The following is a 26,332-nucleotide window of genomic DNA, read 5'->3' on the forward strand; positions in this document are numbered from 1 at the left end:
CTAGCAGAACCAGTGGGATCCAATTGAAGTAAACCAACGGCAACAGCAAAATCTATGGTAGCTTCTTTGCAAAAGAAATTGAAACAGAAGCAAGTGCAGATACCAAAACAATCCTTATTTTTAAAGCATGTATGAATGCATTGACTGCTCTTAACCTTGTAGTCAGAATGGCAATAAATATGCAGTAAGGACAATGGGGGGAAATCCCCACATATCTTCCTTCTTATGTCTTTTTTGACGTTAATGTTTCAGGCTTCTATTAAAAGGAAAAAAGCAATGCCACAGTGTTATGAAATTATTCAAAATTGCCCTATTCAAACAAAATATTTAGCAAATATCTTTACGGTGCTCAGTAACTGAAGGCCTGCAATCAATCAATTGCTGAGAAGTTTAGAGAACAGAAAAGAGAAAAAATGAGCAAAAAAAAAAAAGCACACAGCGGAAATGAGTATCAACGACTGACATTAAGTGATGGAAGGCAAGCAACAGCACAAGTTCAATAAATTACTCTGACCTTGAGTCTGGAAGGTCTGGATAGGCGCACACTCTCAACGTTTTGGAATTTGAGCCAACAGCATACAAAGTGCCACTTGGATGAAAAGCCACAGCTCGGACAGCTTGTGTATCTTCTAGGGTATTGACACAAATGAATTGCTTTTTTGATTTGTCATCCTGTTGTGTCAAAAGTTACAATGCAAGTGACTATTCCACCACAGTTTTGCACAAATTCAAGAATGCCACACATAAAAATCTGTTCCTCTTTGGAAAATGTTGCATACCCTCTCCACTAACAAATATGAAAGCTTATAGCGATTGTACAAAAACCACCCATAGAAGTTCTTCACATGACTGAAAAACCCAGAATGAAGACAACTGTGATGCATATTAAGTGTACTTATGTTAAAACAAAGCTTTTTAAATCCCTTGCAAAAATGTGCATTTATGAGATCCTGCTAAATGCTGGGAACCCAGAACGTACATTTCCTATTGTCATCCAAACAGTTTCCCATATCTCCAACATTATCAAGGATGGAAAGCTGGTAGCCATCCAGACAGGGGTAACTCATGGGCTGGGACAGGGGGACAAAACATAACTAAATTTAAAGGTGTGGGAGAGACACTCTCTGCATGGTCACAAAACACCCTTGCCTCCAGATATTCACTGAATTCCACTATAGCCAATAGTTAGGGATTATTGGATGAACAGCATGTAAAGGAACATAGCTTTCCATACAATTTTGACATATACTGGAGAGGGAACATGTTGCCACTGAATTCTAGAAAAGATGGGTAGATTTATACAACCTGTGTACATGGCTATAAATTCAATCAGTTAGGTATCTAGCTGAAGAGCTAGAAGTTGGGAGTTCAGTTCCCCATGGTGTCTCCTGGGAAGAAGAGCCAGCCTGCCTAGCCTAGGAGTACACTGTACAGTCCCAGGATGCCCCAGAAGAATCAGAATCAACTTGATGGTATGCAATTATTAATTCATTAATTACTTTAAATTAAGTTAATCAATTAAAGGTAATTAGTTAGAAAGTTACTTTTCTGGACAAGAACATTTAGGATATTTGGGCAGGGCTGGCATTATCATTGATAGAGAAGACTTCTGAGGCAGAAGATTAGAGATGGGGTATTTGTATATGAATACCACTGAACAGATGGAGATAACGAGAGTCCGGCTCCATGGGGCTGGATGGTCCACACACCAATGTGCTCATGCCGCAGGGTCCGCGCTGCCATCCTATCACTCTGGAGATCGCGATCGCTGAGGCACTCCTGGCAGGAGGCAGGACAACAAGATTCTCTGCCAGGTAAAAAAGTGGTTTGGCGATCGCGATCTCCAGAGCGATAGGATGGCAGCACAGACCCTGCGGCATTAGCGCATTGGTGAGTGGACAGTCCGGCCCCATGGGGCTAGACCCTCGTTATCTCCACCTGTGCAGGGGTGTTTGTATATGCATGCCCCCATCTCTACAGAAGATCATCAGGAGTGATGAATTATGCTGCTACCTCCAGCAGGCCTGTTGCATCTACTATTATTTCCCCTTTCCCCAATTTTCACCCTAACATAGTCTGCCAGTGCCACCTTCACTCTCCATGCACCCCATGTGCTGGCCACTGGCAAACTGACTTACTTGGCTCAATGAAAACTGCCCACCAACACCTTCCCACTGTGCCCATGCTTGCAGGCTGGTTCAACTCCTCTCCAGTTTCTGCAGCAGGACTGATATTTATTCCTCCTCCTCACTGCACTCTTTAAAAAAAGTTCCAGCTGCTCAAAGTGGCTGGCATGGTTTAAAGCAGTGGTGTTCTCTTCCATAGAAACACAGCAGCTACTTGGGAGTTGCTGGTGCATTTTTAAGGAAGGCTGGTGACCAACAATAAAAGAAGCAACAACAACAGAGAGCAGAAAAGGGAGGTGAGGTAGCAGCAGAAAAGGGAGGTGAGGTAGCAGCTGCATGTGTTGATGGTGGTGGTGAGGGGTCTGAAACACTGAGAAAGGGTATGAGTTCTTACAGTACTGCAAAATGCTTATACTGTGCCACTAGGTGTCACTATTGTACAAAAATCAAGTGGCAAAACATAAAGCCCTTTTCTGACTTAAAATAATACTAACTCATTTTATGAACAATTTCATCACAGTCATCTTGATTCTACAAAAGAAGCATGATGTTGCATCATGTTTGGATAGTTACAGTATGTAGATGAGAAGGTCTTAAATACAAAATTGGAATAAAAATAAGGACAGCCTAATTCTTATGTTTCTCCTCAGGTTTCATATCTTTATGCTAACAGGAAAATTCTGGTTCTGACAACTTTAAAAGGACGTTTCTGTAGCTAAAAGGTTCACTAGAGGCAGGGTAACATAAGGTGCTACGACGTCCTACCTCATCACCTCTTGTTCTGCCTCCTGGAGAACTGTCATGTTGTGTCTGCATGGCAGAATGCTCTGGTATTCTGTTTTAAAGGACAAAATTAAATTTAGTATAAAGAGATAAGCAACATTTTCTCCTTTTAAATTTGTACGACATGAGAATATTCATACTAAAATCATTAAAACCTGAAAGGGCAGGAACAAGAAAAAAATGGAATCACAAAAAGTAATAGGGAACAACCTGAAATGCTAGGTGCAGTAACATTTCTGTACAAGCAACTGTACTATCATATAATGGTATGATGTGCAATGCACTATAGGGCTTATTATTATTATTATTATTATTATTATTATTATTATTATTATTATTATTATTATTATTATTATTATTATTATTATTATTATTATTAATAATAATAATAATAATAATAATAATAATAATAATAATAATAATAATAATAATAATAATAATAATTGTATTTATACCCCGCCTATCTAGTCATTTCGACCACTCTAGGCGGCTTACAACATAACAAATTCAAGAAAAATTTATAACAATTAATTAATTAAATGATTTTGCAATGGGAAAAATACTAAATAAATCAAATAAAGAGAAAAAAAGGAAAGAGGACAGGAATTAACTGGAAGGGAAGGCCTGTCTATACATCTACGTTTTTAGTTGGTTCTTAAAAGTACCCAGCGAGGGTGCAGCGCGAATCTCCGGAGGTAGGTTATTCCAGAGGCGAGGAGCCACCGCCGAGAAGGCCCGGTTTCTAGTTCTTTCTTTCCGGGCCTCCCTCGGCGTCAGGCTCCTCAGCCTCACCTCCTGCCTCGCGCGGGTGACACGGGTAGAGCTAGTTGAGAGTAAGCATTCCGCCAAGTATCGAGGTCCTAAACCGTTTAGGGCTTTATATGTAAGCATTAACACTTTGAAGTCAATGAGGAAACGGCTGGGCAGCCAGTGCAGCATGGCCAGAGTAGGAGAGATATGTTGATATTTTCTCATTCCAGTAAGGAGTTTGACCGCCGCATTCTGCACCACTTGAAGTTTCCGCATCAGCTTCAAAGGAAGCCCCACGTAGAGCACGTTACAGTAGTCTAATGTAGAAATTACGAGCACATGTGCTAAGGTAGTGAGCACCCCCATGTCTAGGTAAGGTCGCAGCCTGGCAATCCACCAAAGGTGGAAAAAGACGGTGCGGACTACCAACGCCACTTGCGTTTCCATGATGAGCATCAGGTCCAGGTGTACCCCCAGGCTGCGGACCCCACTCTTCGTGGCCAGGGCCACCCCCCCCAAACATGAGGGAGTTTCCCAAGCCACCATCCACAGGGTGACCCACCCTTAGAACTTCCGTCTTGTCCGGGTTCAGCTTCAGCCCGTTCTCCTGCATCCATTTCTGTACGGCCCCCAGGCAGCACTGGAGGGACAGGACGGCATCACCTGCAGTTGGTGAAAAGGAAATGTAGAGCTGGGTGTCATCAGCATATTGATGGCACGATGCTCCACACCCCCTGATGACCCCACCCAGCGGCCTCATATAGATGTTAAACAACATTGGGGAAATGATCGACCCCTGTGGAACACCACAATTGAGACTCCATGGGGCCGAAATACTCTCCCCAAGCTGCACTCTCTGGGGGCGGTCCTCCAAGAAGGAACGGAACCAGGCCAGAGCAAGCCACCGATACCCAACTCAGAGAGCCTGCCCAGGAGGATACCGTGGTCGACGGTATCAAAGGCCGCTGAGATGTCGAGGAGGACCAACAAAGATATTTTACCACTGTCGGCCTCCCTCAACAAGTCATCGTACAGGGCGACCAATGCCGTCTCTGTACCGTGGCATGGCCTGAAGCCCGACTGAAAAGGATCCAGGGCATCTGTTTCATCCAGATGTGCCTGAAGCTGGTCAGCCACCACCCTCTCAACCACTTTGCTCATGAAAGAAATATTGGTGACGGGCCTATAATTGCCGATTTCATCCGCCGCCAAATTAGGTTTCTTTCTTATGGGCCTAATGAGTGTCTCCTTGAGGGCAGAGGGAAACCTGCCCTCAAGGAAAGACCCATTTATTATTGCAGTGGCCCATTCTGTTGTTATTGGCCTGGCTGCTTTGATTAGCCAGGCTGGGCAAGGGTCCAAGGAGGAGGTGGTGGCTCGACAGCGGTCAAGCACTCTGGCCACAGAATCAGGTGTGACAGGCTGAAAGGAGTCAAGGGTTACCGGGCAAGACGGAGCGCTGGACATCTCTGCTCGACTCACTGTGTTCAAAAAAGGATAGAGGTCCCGTCGGATGGCCTCCACTTTAGATTTTTAAAAGGCTGCAAACTGGTCAGGTGAAAAACTAGGGGGAAGCCTATCATCCAGACCAGTTCCGGATAGGTCGTGCACTATACGGAATAACTCTGCCTGCTGGTTGGACGCTTCGCTTATCCAGTTAGCGAAGAAGGTTCGACAAGTAGCCTTTACCTTAGAGAGGTAAAGGTTAGTTGCGACCCTGACAGCTATCCTAATATAATCCGTCGGGTTCTTCCTCCACCTACGCTCTAGCCTTCTCCTATGTCGCTTCAGCGCTCGAAGCTCCTGGTTAAACCAGGGCGCTGGACGAGCTCTACGACGGAGAGGGCGTTTAGGCGCGATCGTGTCTATAGCCCTGGTTGCGAAGGTGGACCAGCTATCAACCAGAGCGTCGACAGGAGTGCTAGCCAGGTCCGCCGTGACCCCTCTCATGATGTCCTGGAATCCAGCCGGATCCAGTAGCCTTCGAGGGGGGAGAGCCACTGTGAGGTTACATTTTATTAGGTGGTGATCTGACCATGACTAGGGGACTGACATGAGGTCCGTCACCACCAGATCACACTCGCTCCAACTGGAGGAAAAGACCAGGTCCAGTGTGTGACCACCCACATGGGTGGGGCCGTTGACATGTTTGGACATGTTCAAGGAAGCCATGGTCGCCAAGAACTCAAGAGCTGACCCAGATGGCTTTGCCCCCGCATGCATGTTGAAATCACCCAAGACCAAAAGCCTCGGGGATCCCAATAGTGCCACGGAGACAAAGTCAGTCAACTCCAGAAGGGAAGCGGCTGGATTGCGGGGAGCGCGATAACCCAGCAAAATCCCAATACCATCCCTGACCCCAATCGACACGTGGAGTGCCTCTAGACCCGGCTTTACCACTGAGGAGTGCCTAGTAACCTCCAAGCTGGATTTATAAACAATGGCTACTCCTCCCCCCCGCCCCTCCAGTCTACCCTGGTGCTGGACAGCATAACCGGGCGGACAGACAAGAGCCGCTGATCCACGTCTCTGTTATGCATGCCAGGTCTGCATTCTCCTCCAGGATAAGATCGTGAATCACCTGAGGCTTGTTGGCTATAGACCTGGCATTCAACAGTATCAGAGTTAGAGTGGAGGGCAGGCTGGGCTGGCTACCTCGATACTGAGGGTTGGTCACAGTCTCAGAACAACAGACAGCCTTCAAACATCTGTTCGTTGTTCTTCTGACACGAGTAGGGACTGTGCCAACACCATATCTCCCTCTACCCGTGATCACCAGGATGTTAAAAGGCCCCTCGCTGGGCAAACAGGTCTTCCATTCCATATCAATAGAAAAGAAAAGAAAGTAAAGAACAGAACCCTAAATAATACCACAACTTAAAGAAAAGTGCAGGACAAATACAAATACAAAAATAAATACAATATTATACAGTATTATAATTAAAATCTCAATACAAGAGCCCTATATATAAGAAACACCAAGAGGTTACCCCCCACATATAGTCCAGGTCTGTCCTCCTCCACCTCTTAATCTTGTCCTTTTAAGTTTCACTGGTCTTGATGTTATTGGAGCTATTTTTAAAGTTGTTAAAGTTGATGTTATTAGCAGTAAAAACAGTGGAGTGAGGGTGTTATTCACGGGTTGCATCACATAGGTCTTAAAATTGATTTAGGCTTGCATATCATATTGATTTATGCATGATGTTAATAATGCTTTCTTACCAATTTTGTTAAATGTTTCATTAACAAACAGCACCAATGGTTATAAAAGTGTCTAAATACTTACGTTTGGCTTCCACGGACAGGTGACTCTTCAAGAGATGGGATTTGGTTAGCTGAGCCAAGTTTCCGAGGAGTGCTTGTATTAATGTTTGCATTATCACTTATTCTCTGAGTAGAATCCGGAAGGTTGGAACCATTTCCTTTGCTCCCATTGCAATGCTGGCTTAGTGTCTGCACATCATTTCCCAGACTGTCCATCCCCATGTTCAGCTCTCCCAGTTTCTGAATAGACCTGGAGATAATATATTAAAAACATCTCAACAAAGGTTATGAAAGGATATTACATACTTAGTGTGAGACTGGGGGCAAGAGCAAAGGATCTCTCACCGGAGTGCCATCCCTCTCACAGACAATAGAAAGGGAAATTCAGACCTTGCCCACCCCAGCTCCCGGAAAAGAGAACAACGGGGTACCGACACACAGGACTTGGAGAGAGTTGCACGGGTTAACGGTTGAAGGACAGGACCCGGCAGAATTGGCGGGAAAGGAAAGAAGAAGGAGGGTGGAGACAGAGGTGAGGACAGTGGAGATAAAGGGAAGAGACAGTCAGTTGCCTCCAGGCTGGGAATGGGTCTGGATGCAGGACCCATGGACCAGTATGTGGGAGTGACTGCGCATCCCTAAGGAGGAGGCCGATTATCACTGGAGGAGAGAGATCTCACCTAGACTCTCCTGTTGGGGTGAAGCTGAGGCACGGGAGTTGCGCAGGAGGTTGAGAGAGGAGAAGGAGAAGGTAGAGAGAGAGAGAGAAGAGAATGGTTGGCATGGAGGGTGGATGAGATGAAGAGGAGAGATTACCGGGAGGACCCTGGTCACTTTTCATTCCAGCCCAAGATGTCAGGTGGACTGATCGCACCAAGGACGAGGCTGTTTCCTTATTAGAAGGAGAGGTCTGAGAGATGGTAAGATGATGGACTGGCTGGGTCCCTGGAAGACCACGGAGACTAACCCCTTTTTGAATGACGCTTAGGTACCCCTTTCTAACCCGTTGATGACAGGTGAGTTGTGGGATAATTTTATAGACACTGGACTCTTGTTAAATATTCCGATATACCTCTCCCCTGTTTCAAAGTTAAAGAAGTCTCCTAATTTTGTTGAAGTTAAAGAAGAATCACATATCGAACCCTCACACTTAGTAATATTGTTAGATCAGCAATAATTATTTTACCAGATAGAGAAGGCAACAACACAAATCTGTTTATATAAACAATAAGACAAAGTATTAGTATATGCTGTCAATTGATGTGATATACAAAGTTCTGAAGTTTAAGAAATTTTGTTCAATTAAGTAATTTTATACGTATTGAAATTAGTGAAATTACAATCAGGCTAAGATTATTGTTTCTAGTTCTAGCCTCTATTTATTCAAAATAAATGCTATTGAAATCACAATGCAAGGCAAAGGATCTAGTTAGACAACTCAAGTGGAGTGAGCTGAAGTGGGCTAAACAGGGTTGCTTAAGATCAAATAGAGGTCCCATGTGCCATTTTGTGTGACCCTTGCATCCACATGGCATACAGACCTCAAGCAGCCCTTGGCGTCCCACCTCCATTAAGAAAACAACAACATTCCCCTCCTTATTCTGAGAGGAAGGTTTCAGGGTTTTTATTTTTTATTTTTCTAAAAGGTACATCACATCAATGCTGCCATAATAGGATTTTTTTTAAATGTGTTTCTCTCTCCTGTCCATCCACAGAGGAACACATGAAGTTTTACATTCCCTATCTCATAAAGTGGCTAAGCTGTCTTCTTAGGCCACTTAATTATATTGGGAAATTGAAAATGGAAGGGAAATTTAAAGCAATAAACTCCACTTCAGTTCAATCCCAGTGGCTGTATGTGCTGGAAAATAAACAAAACAGAGCAATCATACCCTACCCACATCTCAAAAAGAGTAGCCCATGATAGGAACCCAGAAAGCTGATGGTAAGAATGCTCTGGGAACAGGCTGGTTCGCATGGGCACTTACACCATCTGATTGCTGGCAAAAGAAGTGAACCAACCTGTTCCCACAGCAGACCAAACAGTGGGACAAATGCCTGTGTAGGCATCCCCAAAGCTTTCAGGCTTTGTTCTTTAACAAAATATGGGTCTGCAGCTACAAATATGTCAAAGCTAACCTGTTAAGAAATTGCTCTGTAAGATTCTGTTGTGCATCTGAACCATCCTCCTGGTTTACCCCTCCTTCTAATAACATTTGCTGGTACAGCTGGCGCTGTTGCTCCTTTTGTTCCAAGTGCTGCTGGTATCGTAACCGCTGTCTGTAATATTCTTGAAATTGTTCAGTTGAATCACGAAGCTAAAAAAGATCGAGCATAATTAAATGGAGCAAAAACTTTAACCATCATAGCTCTTACTACAGCTACCTCAACACCAAAATCATATTATTAAAAGCAATGACTGCCTTTTATCTGTGTGATTTGATAGCATTTCATATTCTGTCATCTCCCTGCCAAAGAAACCATATGGAAACATACACAGACACAATTAAGTTTGTTACAAAACATATAAAGGTCTAGAAATATAATAACTGAGATTCCAATACACCAACTTTTAGAAGGAAATTTCCTGCAGTTAGATCAAGAAGCAGCAGAAACAGAAGACATGTATGGCTATTTCTATAGTTACTAACACCACATATTGACTGAAATCCTGTAGTTGCACTACAGTAGGTTCATTTGAATCAATGGAACTTATGAAAAAGTTGAGTCACCAAATCCTCACAGATTTGGGCCGGTTGATGTGACGCAACAGGATTTCACTTGCCAGCTGAAAAATTATTATTTGCTTTGATCAAGGAAAACACACACACACAAAAATCACTTGAATGAACTGAAGTAGATCTTGTTATGAATTAAATGGAAACAAACATGATAAATGATGGCAATTCTGAATTAGCAAACAAAATTGCTTGCTAAGCATACCAAGAACATATGGGCTAGAATCCAGTATGCCACCACATAATATAAAAATACACGAGTATAACTTTGCTAGGCATTAGGCTCAGGAAACAAAGATTGCATGAGTTGATTGTACAAGTTGTCACAAGTTCCAATGGTGAAAGATTACACAATGCACCTGCAGAAGTGCCTTGTGAACAGCACTTCTCCCGTGGCCCTATTGCAGTTACCATTTGCATAACACTGAGTTACACTAGTGTAGCTACTCAAGAGAATTCAGAGAAGCTATGGCCTGTGCTGTGCAGGGACACCCAAGACGGACAGGTCATAGTGGAGAGTTGTGACCAAACGCGATCCTCCTGGAGCAGGAACTGACAAACCACTCCAGTATCTTTGCCAAGAAAACTCAATGAACAGAAAACAAAAGGCTAAAAGATATGATGCTGGAAGATGAGCCCCTCAGGTTGGAAGGCGTCCAACATGCTACTGAGGAAGAGCGGAGGACAAGGACAAGGAGCTCCAGAGCTAATGAAGTGGTTGGGCCAAAGCCGAAAGGACGCTCAGCTGTGGACGTGCCTGGAAGTGAAAGGAAAGTCCGATGCTGCAAAGAAAAATACTGCATAGGAACCTGGAATGTAAGATCTATGAACCTTGGTAAGCTGGATGTGGTCAAACAGGAGATGGCAAGAATCAACATCGACATCCTGGGTGTCAGTGAACTAAAATGGACAGGAATGTCTGAATTCAATTCAGACAATTATCATATCTACTATTGTAGGCAAGAATCCCGTAGAAGAAATGGAGTAGCCTTCATAGTCAACAAAAGAGTGGGAAAAGCTGTACTGGGATACAATATCAAAAATGATAGAATGATTTCAATACGAATCCCAGGCAGACCTTTCAACATCACAATAATCCATGTTTATGCACCAACCATCAATGCTGAAGAGGTTGAAATTGACCAATTCTATGAAGACTGACAACACCTTCTAGAACTGACACCAAAGAAAGATGTTCTTCTCATTACAGGGGACTGGAATGCTAAAGTAGGGAATAAAGAGATAAAAGGAACAACAGGTAAGTTTGGACTTGGAGTTCAAAATGAAGCAGGACAAAGGCTAATAGAGTTTTGTCAAGGGAACAAGCTGGTGATCACAAACACTCTTTTCCAACAAGACAAGAGGCGACTCTACACATGGACATCACCAGATGGGCGATACTGAAATCAAACTGATTATATTCTCTGCAGCCAAAGATGGAGAAGCGCTATACAGTCAGCAAAAAGAAGACGTGGAGCTGATTGTGGCTCTGATCATCAGCTTCTTATAGCAAAACTCAACCTTAAACTGAAGAAAGTAGGAAAAACCACTGACATAGTCAGGTATAATCTAAACCAAATCCCTTATGAATACACAGTGGAAGTGAAGAAGAGATTTAAGGAACTAGATTTGGTGGACAGAGTGCCTGAAGAACTATGGCTGGAGGCTCGTAACATTGTACAGGAGACAGCAACCAAAAACATGCCAAAGAAAAGGAAATGCAAGAAAGCAAAGTAACTGTCCAACAAGGACTTAAAATAGCAGAGAACAGAAAAGAAACAAATTGCAAGGGAGATAGGGAAAGTTACAGAAAATTGAATGCAGACTTCCAAAGAATAGCAAGAAGAGACAAGAGGGCCTTCTTAAATGAACAGTGCAAAGAGATAGAGGAAAATAATAGAAAGGGAAAAACCAGAGATCTGTTCAAGAAAATTGAAGCTATTAAAGGAAACTTTTGTGCAAAGATGGACATGATAAAGGACAAAAATGGTAGGGACCTCACAGAAGCAGAAGACATCAAGAAGAGGTGGCAAGAATACACAGAGGGAGTTATAACAGAAAGATCTGGCTGTCCAGGACAACCCAGATAATGTGGTTGCTGACGTTGAGCCAGACTTCCTGGAGAGTGAAGTCAAGTGGGCCTTAGAAAGCATGGCTAACAACAAGGCCAGTTGAGGTGATGGCATTCCAGTGGAACTATTTAAAATCTTAAAAGATGATGCTGTTAAGGTGCTACACTCAATATGCCAGCGAGATTGGAAAACTCAGCAGTGGCCAGAGGACTGGAAAAGATTAGTCTACATCCCAATCCCAATGAAGGGCAGTGCCAAAGAGTGCTCCAACTATCATACAATTACACTAGTTTCCCACGCTAGCAAGGTTATGCTCAAAATCCTCCAAGCTAGGCTTCAGCAGTATGTGGACCGAGAACTCCCAGAAATACAAGCGGGATTTCAAAGGGGCAGAGGAACTAGGGACCAAATTTCTAACATGCGCTGGATTATGGAGAAAGCCAGAGAGTTCCAGAAAAACACCTACTTCTGCTTCATTGACTACGCAAAAGCCTTTGACTGTGTGGATCACAGCAAACTATGGCAAGTTCTTAAAGAAATGGGAGTGCCTGACCACCTATCTACCTCCTGAGAAATCTATATGTGGGACAGGAAGCAACAGTTAGAACTGGATATGGAACACCTGATTGGTTCAAAACTGGGAAAGGAGTACAACAAGGCTGTATATTGTCCCCTTGCTTATTTAACTTATATGCAGAATATATCATGTGAAAGGCTGGACTGTATGAATCCCAAACCGGAATTAAGATTGCCGGAAGAAATATCAACAACCTCTGATATGCAGATGATACCACTCTGATGGCAGAAAGTGAGGAGGAATTAAAGAACCTCTTAATGAGGGTGAAAGAGGAGATCGCAAAAAACGGTGTGAAGCTCAACATCAAAAAAACTAAGATCATGGCCACTGTTCCCATCACCTCCTAGCAAATAGAAGGGGAAGATATGGAGGCAGTGACAGATTTTACTTTCTCCATGATCACTGCAGATGGTGACAGCAGCCACGAAATTAAAAGACACCTGGTTCTTGGGAGGAAAGTAATGACAAACCTAGACAGCATCTTAAAAAGCAGAAACATCACCTTGCCAACAAATGTCCACATAGTCAAAGCTATGGTTTTTTCCACTAGCAATGTATGGAAGTGAGAGCTGGACCATAAAGAAGGTTGAGCGCTGAAGAATTGGTGCTTTTGAATTGTGGTGCTGGAGGAGGCTCTTGAGAATCCCCTGGACTGCAAGGAGAACAAACCTATCCATTTTGAAGGAAATCAACCCTGAATGCTCGCTGGAAAGACAGATCCTGAAGCTGAGGCTCCAATACTTTGGCCATCTCATGAGAAGAGAAGACTCCAGGAAAAGACCCTGATGTTGGGAAAGTGTGAAGGCAAGAGGAGAAGGGGAAGACAGAGGACAAGATTGTTGGACAATGTCACCGAAGCGACCAACATGAATTTGACCAAACTCCAGGAGGCAGTGGAAGACAGGAGGGCCTGGCGTGCTCTGGTCCATGGGGTCACGAAAAGTTGGACATGACTAAACAACTAAACAACAACAACAAAGCTACTCCATAGGATTTCAGTGATGTTGTATTATATCCTTTCCCAGATTATCCACTCCAGTATATTCCCTTTGGCATATTCCCTCTGGTATATTCTTTGGCAGGGAGCTGACTGGGTGTTATAAAGTAGGTGTGTTTGCTCTATCTCTTTCTACCCTTTTACAAACACTCAGGGTATCTTCAATAATTTCCAAGACCACTCCCTTTATCCATAATTTAATTAATACTTTGCTAAAGTTAATTGTTCACCAGCAAATGTTTATTCCTCAGATGCTACTGGAGCAAAAGTGAAAATGAACACCTATAGATCAGCTTAGGAACCGGTGAAGGCTCATACAGCTTTCTGGCAGAGTGAAATGCAGGAACTGGATGATCACACAAAGCTAGAATACTGGAGCTTGTAAGACTGAGACATTACGAGAATTCCTCACTAGGGCTGTTGATTTCTGCTGCAATTTCTAGAATTCTTGGAGATGCTACTTTGGCAAAAGTAAAATTATCCTAGAATTCTGGGAACTGCAGTTCAAAAACATGAAAGAGCACACCCTTCACAGGGTCCTCACATATGTTCATTTTTACTTCGGCCCCAGTAGCATTTCCAGGCATTCTGGGAATTGCAGTACAGAAAACCAAATCAGCACAACTGTAGGTTTTGCTCCCACAATAAAGAAAGGTTTTCAAGTATTTTTACATGCAGCATCAGCAACCCTAAGCTTGCTTCCTGTTATCTTGTGTTGCTGATGTGCTTCTCAAATAACCGACTCCCAGGAAGCACTGCAACAGCTTTTAAAAACTGAATTAACAACAGGAAGCAAGAGGTAACAGGAAGCCTGGAACAACCCAAGGCCGTTCTTTGGGTGGATGGGTTGAAAGCTAAAAGCATGCTGATTTGCGTTTCCGGGTTGCAATTCATGGAATTATTGGAGAATTCTGGCAACTGAAGTCAAGAAACATGAAAGAGAACACTCCTTTTCACCATTTTCTGCCTCAGCTGGGAATTTAAAAAGCAACAAAACACCAATACTTGACACCAAGTTACCACTACTTCTCTCTCCCACTTGTATAAACACTGGTTTTAGTGGTCAAAAGGGAATGTTCCCATATTGTAATCCCATTAAGAAATGGACTGTAGAGTTCGACCTTGTGCACATGTACAATATTGGGAGCCGCTCCTATTCATTGGAATGTAGTCTTAAAAATGTCTTGCTAGATAGTGCAGATACTGAAATATGCAATTTCAGGTTTATAGAGGAAAAATCACTTTGCTGGAATTCAGTTGAAGATGTAAGCCCTATTCACATGTTATAAACATCAAAGAAAGGCACCTAGTTCTGTCCTATCCATTTTCATGTTCTTCATAGTTTCAGTGCTGTTTTCAAAAAGGAAATGGGCCCTACTCATGTGCAAGCTCTACAGTAGTCTGAATAGGATTCTAGAGTTTGGGCTTCCTTCCCCTCTTGTCTTTTCCATTGTAGACTCTTGAATCCCTTCCTGGGGATCAAGGGATCCTTCAAAACAGTAGGGCTTGCTAGGTAGGCTGCACAGGAGACGAGAAACTGAAAAAAGTTAGGGACACATTTTTCCTTGTCCATCTTCTCACTGTAATCCCCAAACTCTCAAGAAAGGCTTTTTATTGCAGGCACAAAAGATTGCAATGACATGAAAGTATGAGAAAGCTCTCTTCTACTAGTTTACCTTTGGATTCAACCCATTAGAAAATGCACCCATTTTCCCCCACTGTAGCATTATCATCTTACCCTTGGCTGCTCTATGCTACCACTGTCCCATGTTTAAACCTTGATTAACAGTGAGTGGTGGTGTACAGGTAAACACATTTAAAACCCCAAACATCATTTCTTATAAATTTTGGAATTGTATGCTGAAATATAATTGTAGTACCTGTATAAATATATTTGGCCCTCACAGATCCATATTACAACTATATAGAGTTGTATGAGAAAGAGACTACAGTATATAGTTAAAAGACAATATTAAATTCTTCCATACAAAAAGATAAATACTCCTTTGTTTCTAGAAGCATGAAGAACTGGATGCAGGATATACTGAAGAGAAAACACATCCACTACAGAAAAATAAGCTTCAAAATTAGGAGTTCCCATTATAACAGACATTCTGTTGTTTTAAGCTACCTAAATAAGAGCATAGTTGGAAGGAAAAAACCAAAAACCATTACCTCATTTTTCTCTTGCTTGGTTTGTCCCTGAATTTGTGTTCCATTTACTGATTCTTTTTCTGGACCTGAATTCTGGCAGACAACCTCACTGCCAGACGAGCGCTGGGCATCCACAGGCGTGTCACATCTATCAATTTAGGAATCAAAACAAGAGGCTTTAAGTTTTTTTATGTTAAATATTTTTGAAACACATTTAGTTAATCACAGTTTTAATATATGCTCTTTCCAAGTCAAATCAAGTTTAGGACAGGAAGAGCTTACTACAGCTATTGGGATAGGATTACATGGAAACTTAATGTAAAAAGAGAGGGAGGAACTAGGCACTACTATTTTGAATATTACTACTAGAACAATTTGTTCCCTTGAAAATAGCTGACCCAAGTTGGAGTTAGCTGTTTGGCCAAGAATTCAGTCCCACAGCAGGATAAAGAAGACAGTATCCTTTCCAGAATGTGAAATGTTCACTGCCAAAGCAATAATCATTGTGAGAGGCCCAGAGAGTGTTCCACTAGGGTTAGAACAGGGGTGGCGCTGAGGCTGAAGACTGTTATGGGTCACAATTAGAAAACAACAAAGCAAAAAAAGATCCATTTTAGGTCCCATGACACCCAGGTTACTCATGAAGACAGACTCTACTCTTAAGGGAACTCCAAGATTTCCAATTAGATTTTAAGCTGCTTTCAAGCAACATGAAAGAAAAGATCCTTTACATCTTAAACTTCAAAACACTTTGAGGAACTGTTCAGAGTTTATGTTGCAACTCTGATTCTGGTGAATCAATTCATTTGGGCAACCAAAAATAAAAGTTTAAGGTCTCCTGTGCTAGACTTTTTGTTAAGAAGTAAATTAGTTCTATCATTAAATGCTTCCATTCTGAGCCCTTTTCAGCAGACTCTTACCCCCAATGCTAATCTACTTCAGGAAACAGTTGTCTTTCAAAACAACTCTTTCAAAAATTGTGAAGAAGCTCTTTAACACCTGTAAAAAATTATATTTTGTGCTAGATTTTTGTTTTGCTTGCCTGTTAGTGAATTAGTACTAACATGTAAAGCTTCCAGTGCAAGACACTCTTGCCATCCAAATTTCACTCACTACAAAGCAACACTAAAGCTACAGGAGGTGGCTTTTCTAAAAATATGAAAACCAGTGTTTTTGTCACTCTGTCACAGGACTAGGACTGCCAACAGTTAAGCCTTACATAATCAGGGCAAGAGAAAAAAAACATGTTATCAGCACATCATTGGATACATAACCCGTTTCCCCCAAAATAAGACCTAACCTGAAAATGAGCCCTAGTATGATTTTTCAGGATGCTCGTAATATAAGCCCTACCCCCAAAATAAGCCCCAGTTAAGTGAAACCCCACCTTCCACCATTGTGCAGCAAGGACTGTATTTAAATAAATGTAGATTGTTGTGCGTGAACAAAATAAAACATCCCCTGAAAATAAGTCCTAATGCACTTTTGGAGCAAAAATTAATATAAGATCCTGTCTTATTTTCCAGGAAACATGGTATGTGCCATCTGGATGAACTCTAAATCTCCAAATCTAACCCAAACATCTAAACACTATGTTTCTTCAGAACCAAATCAAATTATTTCAAAAGGCTACTCTGAGACACATGCACATTAGTCTGAGTCTCACCACAGATCCCTTCGAATCGAGTAATGTTTCTTAGATATGTATACGATGGGGGGGGGAGATGTACTGAACAAGAACTTTCCCTCTTTTCTACTGTCACTTTTGCCCAGCACCTGGAAGCACTACATTTGGAGGGAGGGCAATATATCTGAAGAATCCCCAATCCCACTTTGCTAATTGCTACAAATACAGATTTCTTACTGTTTGCTTTTGATTTATACCTTATTTTTGAAGGCATCTATATCTCCAGAGAGTAAAGGACAACTGACCTCATGCAAAAACAGACCTGATTACAGTGACTACCTATATCTAGCTTACAGAATCAGAATACAGCACACCATATTACAAAATGCAGAGAAAAGACTTCTAATTCAGCAGTTTCCTCCACACTTTATCTTAGACTTAGATCTATCCAATACAACGTCTTAAAGGTAAAGGTTCCCCTTGACATTCTTAGTCCAGTCGTGTCTGACTCTAGGGGGCGGTGCTCATCCCATTTTCAAGCTGTAGAGCCAGTGAATCGCGGGCTAAAGACAGTTGTCCGAAGATAGTTTCCGTTGTCACGTGGCCAGCGTGACTAGGGAACGCCATTTTACCTTCCCAACGAGGTGGTACCTATTTATCTACTTGCATTTGCATGCTTTCGAACTGCTAGGTTGGCGAGGAGCTGGGACAAGCGAAAGGAGCTCACTCTGTCACATGGATTCGATCTTATGACTGCTGGTCTTCTGACCCGGCAGCACAGAGGCTTCTGTGATTTAGCCCGCAATTCACTGGTTCCTTCCATACTGGTTAAATCTAACTGTTTAGATAATTCTGCTACTAAAGACAGTTATGAACTACAATTACAAATATTATTAAATCTGTAAACTAATTTGTGGTTTTGGAAAAATGTCAAAGAATCAATCTCATATAAGCCACAACCTGTGCATTTTCTTTTTGTTCATTTGGTACTTTGTTGCATTCCAGCCCAATGACTTCTAATAAAATGTGTGCAGCTTGGATACACTGTGCGGCTGTAGTTGCTAAGTGAAATGCTGGAAATACTACTTTGCCACATTATACTGATGACTATGTAGCACAACTCCTGGACCTGGCTTCACAGGAGTGAATACAGTGGACCCTTGACTTACAGACGGCTTGGCTTACAGACTTTTTGAGTTACAGACTTCTCTGGCCGCAAAATTTAGGTTTGCCTTGCAGACTGAGATTTGACTTACAGACCAGAAAAAAACCAAAATGGAACAAAAACGGACTGTTTTCAATGCACTGTAGGTCAATGGAGACTTGACTTACAGACTTTTTGACTTGAGAACCACCTTCCAATACGGATTAAGTTCTCAAGTCAAGACCCCACTGTATACTGTACTTAAAAGAATACCTAGTCATTGCTCTAACTTTCCAAAATTCTGTGGATTTTTTATGTGCAGATTCTACTGCACTGCATCCACAAAAGTAGGTATAAAGACGGGTTACTTACCTGTAACCATGGTTCTTCCAGTGGTCATTCTGTGAATTCACACAATAAGGGGTTAAGTCAGCGCCTGCGCTGGTCTCCTCGGAATGTTCTAGAGCTCTGCAAGAGAAACATTGTCAACATTATCTATACTGCGCATGCTCCGCCCGCCCAATCCTCAGTTCCATTTATCCGCCATATACCTTGTGCAAGTTGATCTGCAGATATACAGTGACGGATAGTGGGGAGGACGGGCGGGTTTGTGTGAATTCACAGAATGACCACTGGAAGAACCATGGTTACAGGTAAGTAACCCGTCTTTCTTCTGCGTGGTCTTCTGTGAATGCACACAATAAGGGGTGATTAACAAGCTGGCTTAGCGGTTGGTGGGTTGTCACTGAAGGGCAGATGCAAGGACAGCTCTCCCAAATCTTGTCTCCCTTTTTGCTCTCATGTCCAGCCTATAGTGGGAGATGAATGTGGAGACACTTGACCACGTAGCAGTTCTGCATATATCAGGAAGATCAACTCCACACAGAAGTGCTGTAGAGGAGGCCACTGCCCTGGTGGAGTGGGCACGCAGACCTTCAGGAGGAGATCTGTGTTGTAACTCGTATGCTAAGGATATTGCTGAAACCAGCCAGCGAGAGATAGATGAAGAGGAGGCTGGTAAACCTTTTTTGTGTCCAAAATAGCATAGGAAAAGCTTAGGAGACAATCTGAATTCCTTGGTACGTGCCACGTAAAAGGAGAGTGCCCTCCTGACATCCAGAGAATGGAGCATGCGTTCTGTTTCGTTGGTGGGTTTTGAGAAAAAGGTGGGTAGAACCAATGGTTGATTCAGATGAAACTCTGAGACGACCTTCGGAAGGAAGGACACATCTGTGTGAAGAATAACCTTGTCATTGAAGAATTGTAGGAAAGGTTGATCAGCTCGCAATGCAGCCAGTTCACTAGCACGACAGGCAGAAGTAATTGTTACAAGAAATAAAACTTTCAGAGACAGTAATTTTAGAGAACATGTAGCTAGAGGTTCAAAGGGAGGACACATGAGTGCCTTGAGAACCAAATTCAAAGACCACTGGGGTATCAATGGTTTGAGAGGTGGTCTAAGATGAGTGAGTCCTTTGAGGAAAGCCTTGACTGTGGGATGAGAGAAAAGGCGTGAAGAAGGTGAGTCCCTGGGTTGAAAGGATACAATTGCGGTGAGGTAAACCCTTAAGGTGGCAACAGACAGCTTGAGGTCAAACAAGTAACGAAGGAACTGAAGCGCTGTAGAAAGCGAAGCTGGAACAGCTGATAAACCCTTGGATTCAGTGAATTTGATAAAGCTCTTCCATTTATAGGCATATAAAGTGGAAGTAGATGCCTTTTTGGATTTATCTAGGATTTCCTTGATCTGCGGGATATCCTCCATGCTGTGAGGTGGAGAGTGTGGAGATCGGGATGAAACACTGTTCCCGCATCCTGTGTGATGAGCGCCGGAAAGTTGGGGAGGCGCACTGAGTCCACTGCCATTTCCACCAACGTTGGAAACCAAGGCTGCCGAGGCCAGAAGGGAGTTACCAGTATGGCTTCTGCTGACTGATGGCGGAGTTGTACTAAAGTTTTCTGTATTAACGGGAACGGAGGGAAGGCGTAAAGCAGGCCCTGCCTCCAAGATAGCATGAAGGCATCTCCCAGTGAGTCGCGGCCTAAGCCCGCTCTGGATGCGTAGTGTAGACATTTCGCATTGTGGTGCGTGGCAAAGAGATCTACAAGAGGTTTGCCCCAGCGTCGACAGAGTTGAAGGAACACCGACATGTCCAACTCCCATTCGTGCATCTGGTCCAGACGGCGGCTGAGTTGGTCTGCCAGGAAATTCTCCTCCGTGGATAGATGAACTGCTACTGGGAATATGTGGTTCTGGTAGCACCATTCCCAGAGAGTTACTGTGAGAAACAGCAGAGACGGAGAATGTGTTCCCCCTTGTTTGTTTATGTAGTACATGGCCGTGGTGTTGTCGGTGACTATTTCAACACCACGGCCACGTACTAGGGGAAAAAAGGCTTTTAGTGCCTTCATGACTGCTAGAATCTCGAGGTGATTGATGTGAAAGGACCTCTCGTGACGAGACCATAGAGCGTGGACACGATGACGCCCGCAATGCGCTCCCCAGCCTGTGGGGCTCGCATCCGTAGTAATTTGGGCCGTGAGCCGTAGAGGGCGAAATGGGCGACCCACTTTCAGATGTGGAGCGAAGGCCCACCATTGGAGTTGTTGTACTAACTCCTGTGACACTAGAAGTCTCTTCCCTTGGTGATCCTGGAGAGGACTGAAAAGGGATAACAGCCAGATTTGTAAGGACCTGAGTTTTAGTCGAGCGTGGGCGACTGTGGGAGTCGTGGAGGACATGAGCCCTAGAAGATGTTGAGCATGTCTTGCCGAGACAGAGCGACCGGGGTGGAACTTCCGGATGGCGTTGCGAATCTTCCTTATTCGTTGATGTGGAAGAAATATGCGCCCCTTTTGCGCATCTATCCTGGCACCAATGTAGTGTACTATCTTGGATGGGTAAAGTTGTGATTTTTTGTAATTTATTGTGAGTCCTAGGCCCTTGAGGAGGTGAAGGATGAATTTGGTATCTTTGAAGGCCCTGTGTCTGGATGGAGAGACGACTAACCAGTCGTCGATGTATGGGAATACGTGAATGCCGTTGAGTCTGAGGTAAGCCGCCACAGGAGCCATGCATTTTGTGAACGTGCGAGGCGCTGTGGCGAGGCCGAATGGGAGAGCGAGATACTGGTAAATTGTGTTCTGGAAGACGAATCTGAGGAACTTTCGGTGATCTGGATGGATGATGATGTGAAAGTAGGCATCCTTCAGATCTATGAAGACAAACCAATGTTTCTTTTTCAGGAGGTGTGTGATGGACTCCAATGTCACCATGCGAAATCGACGAGGATGCAGGTAAGTATTTAAGTGTCTTAAGTCCAAGATAGGCCTCATGCCACCGTCTTTTTTGGTGACGGCAAAGTATCTTGAATAGAAGCCGTTGGGCATATCTGCTGGTGGCACTGCCTGAATGGCTCCCTTTTGAAGTAGAGACTGAACCTCCTCCTCTAGAATAGGGTTTGATGTAGTATACTCTACCCTTCCTAGAGGAGGATATTCTGTAAACTCTAGGGTATAACCAGATGAAACAATCCTTAGAACCCAGGAATCGCTTGTGATAGTCGACCAGTTTTGAAAATATGGCTGGAGTCTTATGTCTGTGACGATAGATGAGGGGTGTGCTAACCAGTCAAAGATATTGTTTGTGTTTCTTTGCAGGTGGCTTGTAGGTCTGACGACGCTGTGACGCCTGGTGGGCACGGTAAGTAGATTGAGTAGAGGAATTTTGAGGTAAAGCAGAGCGGGAAGCTTCTTTGAACTGTCTGAACTGTTGGGAAGGTGGATTGTATTGATTAGAAGACCGTTTCCATTGGAATCTGTTGAACTTTGGTTGTGGCTGAATATAATAGGACTTAGCAGTTTTCTTTGCTTTGTGTAAGTCCTCAAGATGGTTATCCGTTTTCTCACTAAAAAGACCAGAAGAATCGAAGGGTAAATCCTCAACTTTAGCCTTCACATCCTCAAGGATGTTTGCAGCACGTAACCAGGCATGTCGACGCAGGTTGACAGCAGTAACGAGGATTCTAGCTGCTGCTTCCACTGAATGTCTGGTTGCAATTCTTTGGTGTTTGGAAACCGTTTGTGCTTGCTCATAGGTGTTTAGGAAAGCCTGGCGTGCATCAGCTGGCAACATGTGCAAAGCTGGCAACATTTTAATCCACAGCTGCTTTTGATATGCTCCTAGAGCAGTTTGATAATTAGCAACTCTGAGTATAAAGGCAATTAAAGAATAAAGTCGTCTACCGATTAACTCAAGCTTTTTCCCTTCTTTGTTCGTGGGGATCACATGCGCCTTTCCTGATGGTTTAGTGCAGCTGGTCTCCACTATAAGGGAATTGGGGATAGGATGTTTTAAAAGAAATTTAGCATCATCCCCAACAATCTTGTACATATTCTCCGTTCTCTTGGGTAAGGGCACCGATGCCGAAGGGTGTTCCCAAAACTCCTGAATGATCTTTAATAAGGCAGGTAGAAAGCAAAGGCTAGGAGGTGGTGATCGTTCTTTATTAATATCACCAAAGATGAGGTCCTCTTCTGGTGGTGCGGGCTCGTCAACGCGTAGCTTGAGTGTCTTTGCGAGCCTTGATAACATTTGTGAGTAAGAGGAAAAATCCTCCGAGGGTGAGGAATCGTGAGGGTTGCCTGTATCCGAGTCTACCGTCTCTCCTACTGGTAACTCGTGAGGTGTAGGTTGAGGAGGCGGCTCTTCCTCCGATTCAGATTCTTGTGATGAGAAAGAAACATCATCATCATCAGATGACAGCTCATGCCCTCTCGTTCGACGTGGAGGTGGGGCTTCAGGTATGACTGTAGGAACAGGCTGAGGAGGGGGAGGAGGAGGAGGAGGCGCGGTCGATGTCGACGGGACCGTAGAAGGCGGAGCAATGGGTGGAACTGGTAGTGGAGGAGGTTGAACGGCGTCCCCTACCCTTTTCTTATGTCGACGTCGATTTTTTCTAGGAGGGGTCGACGGCGAAGAGGAAGAAGAAGAGGGGGAGAGATAAATATATTTGACTCTCCGACGACAATGATGGCGGTCGGGCGACGTCGACGGCGAAGAAGAATAGGAGCGGCGTCTGGATCGACGCTTGTGTCGGCGGCGATGAGAGCCGGAGGAGGAGGAGTCAATCGACGTCGATCTATGGCGACGTCGAGAGCGTTTGCGCCTGTCTCTGTTGTTTCTATGAGGTGAGACAGAGCGTTCCCTGGAACAATGCCTCCTCTTTGCCGGTTTCTTCCTCGGCGGCGAGGGAGGGTGGGGAGGTGGAGGAGATATAGATGGAGCCGGTGAAGCCCGCCCAGAAGACAGTGTTGGTCTGATTCAGAATGACTTTTAAAAATGTTCTCTAATACAATCTGTATTAATGACTGCAATCCTGTTGTGTAATTCCATAGTCTTAAAGCTTAACGAAGACACAGGGCTAACCGGGGCAGAACCCAAGCTTGTTGTTGCTCGAAGAAGCTGACTTGGCGTCGGAGAGGGAGCGCCAAGGGGTATAGCCGGCTCAGGCTGATGAGGAGGAAGGGGGGTAGCCGCCCCCGATGTCGAATCTTTGTCTCTCGACAAATCCTCCAATAAAGGCGAGAGAAGGTCGACAGATCCCGGCAAAGCTTGGGATACAGCGTCCTTAGCCTTTGTAGAAGCCTTAGTTTTCGCCTGTTTTGCAGGTTTTGTGGGAACCGCAGCCTTGGACGTCGAAGATTTTTTGGAAGGCTTCTTAGGTTTCGCAGGTACGTCCATAGGCTTACTGGCTACTGCAAGGCTCGGGGCGCCCTCAGAATGGGAGGCTGAAGAGGTGGAGGGAAGCTCCATGGGCGAAGGTTGGGAGGCAGCCAGGGCTGAGTTCCAAAGGTGTAATTTCAGCCTCTGTTGTTGAGCCTTCAGAGTTGCCTTGGTAAACGCCTGGCAATGTTCGCAGTTCTGGGCCGAATGGGATTCACCCAGGCAAAAAAGACAAGTGTCGTGCCTGTCCTGAAAGGGGATTTTACCCGAGCAAACGACACAGCGGCTGAAAGGGCCTGAGGGTGGAGGGGGCATAGGAGAGTAGAGTGCTCGCAACGGGCGTTGGAAAAGGCGGGAAGACGCGAGACTCACAAGCGGTAAGCAGAGCGGCCGCTGAAGATAACAAAGTCCGATAGGCAGCAGGAGAAGTCGTAAGACGTGCAATAGTCGAAAACCGGGTAATCCTGACCGAACTAGCAATAGAAAAAGGGCGAAAGTAGAGGAGCTCTACTGAGAAGAACCATTCCACACGGCGGAGAAATGGAACTGAGGATTGGGCGGGCGGAGCATGCGCAGTATAGATAATGTTGACAATGTTTCTCTTGCAGAGCTCTAGAACATTCCGAGGAGACCAGCGCAGGCGCTGACTTAACCCTTTATTGTGTGCATTCACAGAAGACCACGCAGAAGAACATAACTATATATGTTGGAGAATTAGATTAAAATGTAGCACAACTTATAAAATTGATTTAGCATTTTGGGGCAGTATTCTGTTCAATATTTATGGGTATTCCACTTCAACTGCAGACACCAGGGCACTTTGGAATTTTTTTCTATGAACCCTTCTCCTACCTTGATATTCTGCTAGGTCAAATATGCTACTAGTCATGATGGTTACATATTACCTCCAGTGTCCTCTAAATACCAGCAATACAGAACACTTCCTAGGGAACATAAGCAGGAGGAGCTGTTGCATGCACATCCTCTATAGGCATCTGACTGGTCACTGTGAAATACATTGATGTCATAGATACACAGTGTTGGTCTGATTCAGAATGACTTTTAAAAATGTTCTCTAATACAATCTGTATTAATGACTGCAATCCTGTTGTGTAATTCCATAGTCTTAAAGCTTAACGACATCATTATATATGGACATTAATATTTAATTTAAAGTTTCCTATACATCCAAGGTACCAATGGTGTGCCTGGCTGTGTACAATCAACACCTCATCAGATTGCTGCAGTATCTTCCATAGCAGGGGTTTAACACACATAAATATTGATACAGGATACTGTTTTTTATGTATCAAAATTCATGGTAACTTCCTCTCCTCCAAAATTTCTTGTCATCATAAGAAGAAAAGAAGCCTTTCTATAGTCTTCCTTCTCATTTATTCTGTACATGCTAATTCATATCATTTCTCCATGTACAGCACAACTAAAAATGGGACTTTCCCTTCTTGGCAAAAACCTTTTTTCACATACTGCTGATCTTTTGCTTACCAATGTTAACTCTTCTTCTCTGACCTTTTGTTGCCACACTATTATCTCAGTTTTATGCAAAACTCACTCCCATCAGCCATTCCATGCAATGCTCTTCCTAAGATCCCTACATGAAGTCCATCACTTTACATCTTCAGAATATGCCTGAATCAAGCACATACTTCTCATTCTCACTTCCAATTCCTTCTATGGCCTTTCCTACATGGTGTCTCTCTGTGATATCCAATTCTAACACCAACTTTCATTCTTCTAGCTCCATTATCTTCCTTTGCTCTCCTGCTTCTCATGCCTGCATCTCCCTCCTAAAATCCTGTATAATATCATCTCTTTTTCTTCCATCAACTCAGAACACTCATCTGTGATTTAACTTGGTAATATCTTTGTATAGTGCCATTTTAAAATCTATGCAGATTTGGGTTGCTTAATAAAACATTCTTCAATCATCATAGTATTTTTAATTACAGAAACATTATATCCTCACAATGCTTGAGCATGTTGTTATTGGAATACACTGATATAGACTGTATGTTTAATGTACTGTTATTATTTTCATTTTGTATGCTGCAAGATTTCTCTAGTACACCAGTTAAAGTCTAGTTGACTCTTAATTCACACTCTACTGCTGAAACCAACATGGAATTTATATAGTTCCAGTTCACCTTCACTTTTTCCCTGTCCCACATGGAAATATAGTGGATTTGACTCAATAGGGCACATGTCTGTTTTTGTTATACATCAATGCTCCTATATGCACTGATGGTTCTGTATAGACAAATGATCTACATTGCTTCCATCAATGTTACATCTTATGTATTTCTTATGCAAACACATAAGAAAATGAAGATCTTCCATTGCAAAGGAGTTTTACT

The 26,332-nt window shown here is 43.5% G+C and overlaps 2 protein-coding genes across 4 annotated transcripts in view; one reads left to right on the top strand and one right to left on the bottom strand.

Annotated features, from left to right (window-relative positions):
• WDR47 (WD repeat domain 47) overlaps positions 1 to 26,332 on the bottom strand; it is a 59,599-nt gene that overhangs the window by 9,307 nt on the left and 23,960 nt on the right. For all 3 annotated transcript variants that reach the window (XM_020784666.3, XM_078392281.1, XM_020784668.3), the window contains 5 exons: positions 15,483 to 15,609; positions 9,063 to 9,241; positions 6,946 to 7,173; positions 2,892 to 2,961; positions 515 to 672 (listed from right to left, as the gene is read on the bottom strand). In XM_020784666.3, the coding sequence (XP_020640325.3) occupies positions 515 to 672; positions 2,892 to 2,961; positions 6,946 to 7,173; positions 9,063 to 9,241; positions 15,483 to 15,609 (762 nt within the window). The remainder of the gene's footprint in view (positions 1 to 514; positions 673 to 2,891; positions 2,962 to 6,945; positions 7,174 to 9,062; positions 9,242 to 15,482; positions 15,610 to 26,332) is intronic.
• LOC144588824 (uncharacterized) lies at positions 21,425 to 26,095 on the top strand. The gene is made up of 5 exons (XM_078392282.1): positions 21,425 to 21,529; positions 21,893 to 21,935; positions 23,195 to 23,422; positions 23,903 to 23,965; positions 24,566 to 26,095. Exons 3-5 carry the CDS (start codon positions 23,262 to 23,264, stop codon positions 24,678 to 24,680), a joined length of 339 nt encoding a protein of 112 aa, XP_078248408.1. The 5' UTR covers positions 21,425 to 21,529; positions 21,893 to 21,935; positions 23,195 to 23,261; the 3' UTR covers positions 24,681 to 26,095.

Source organism: Pogona vitticeps, chromosome 4 (genome assembly GCF_051106095.1).
Source record: "Pogona vitticeps strain Pit_001003342236 chromosome 4, PviZW2.1, whole genome shotgun sequence".
In the NCBI taxonomy this organism is placed as follows: domain Eukaryota; kingdom Metazoa; phylum Chordata; class Lepidosauria; order Squamata; family Agamidae; genus Pogona; species Pogona vitticeps.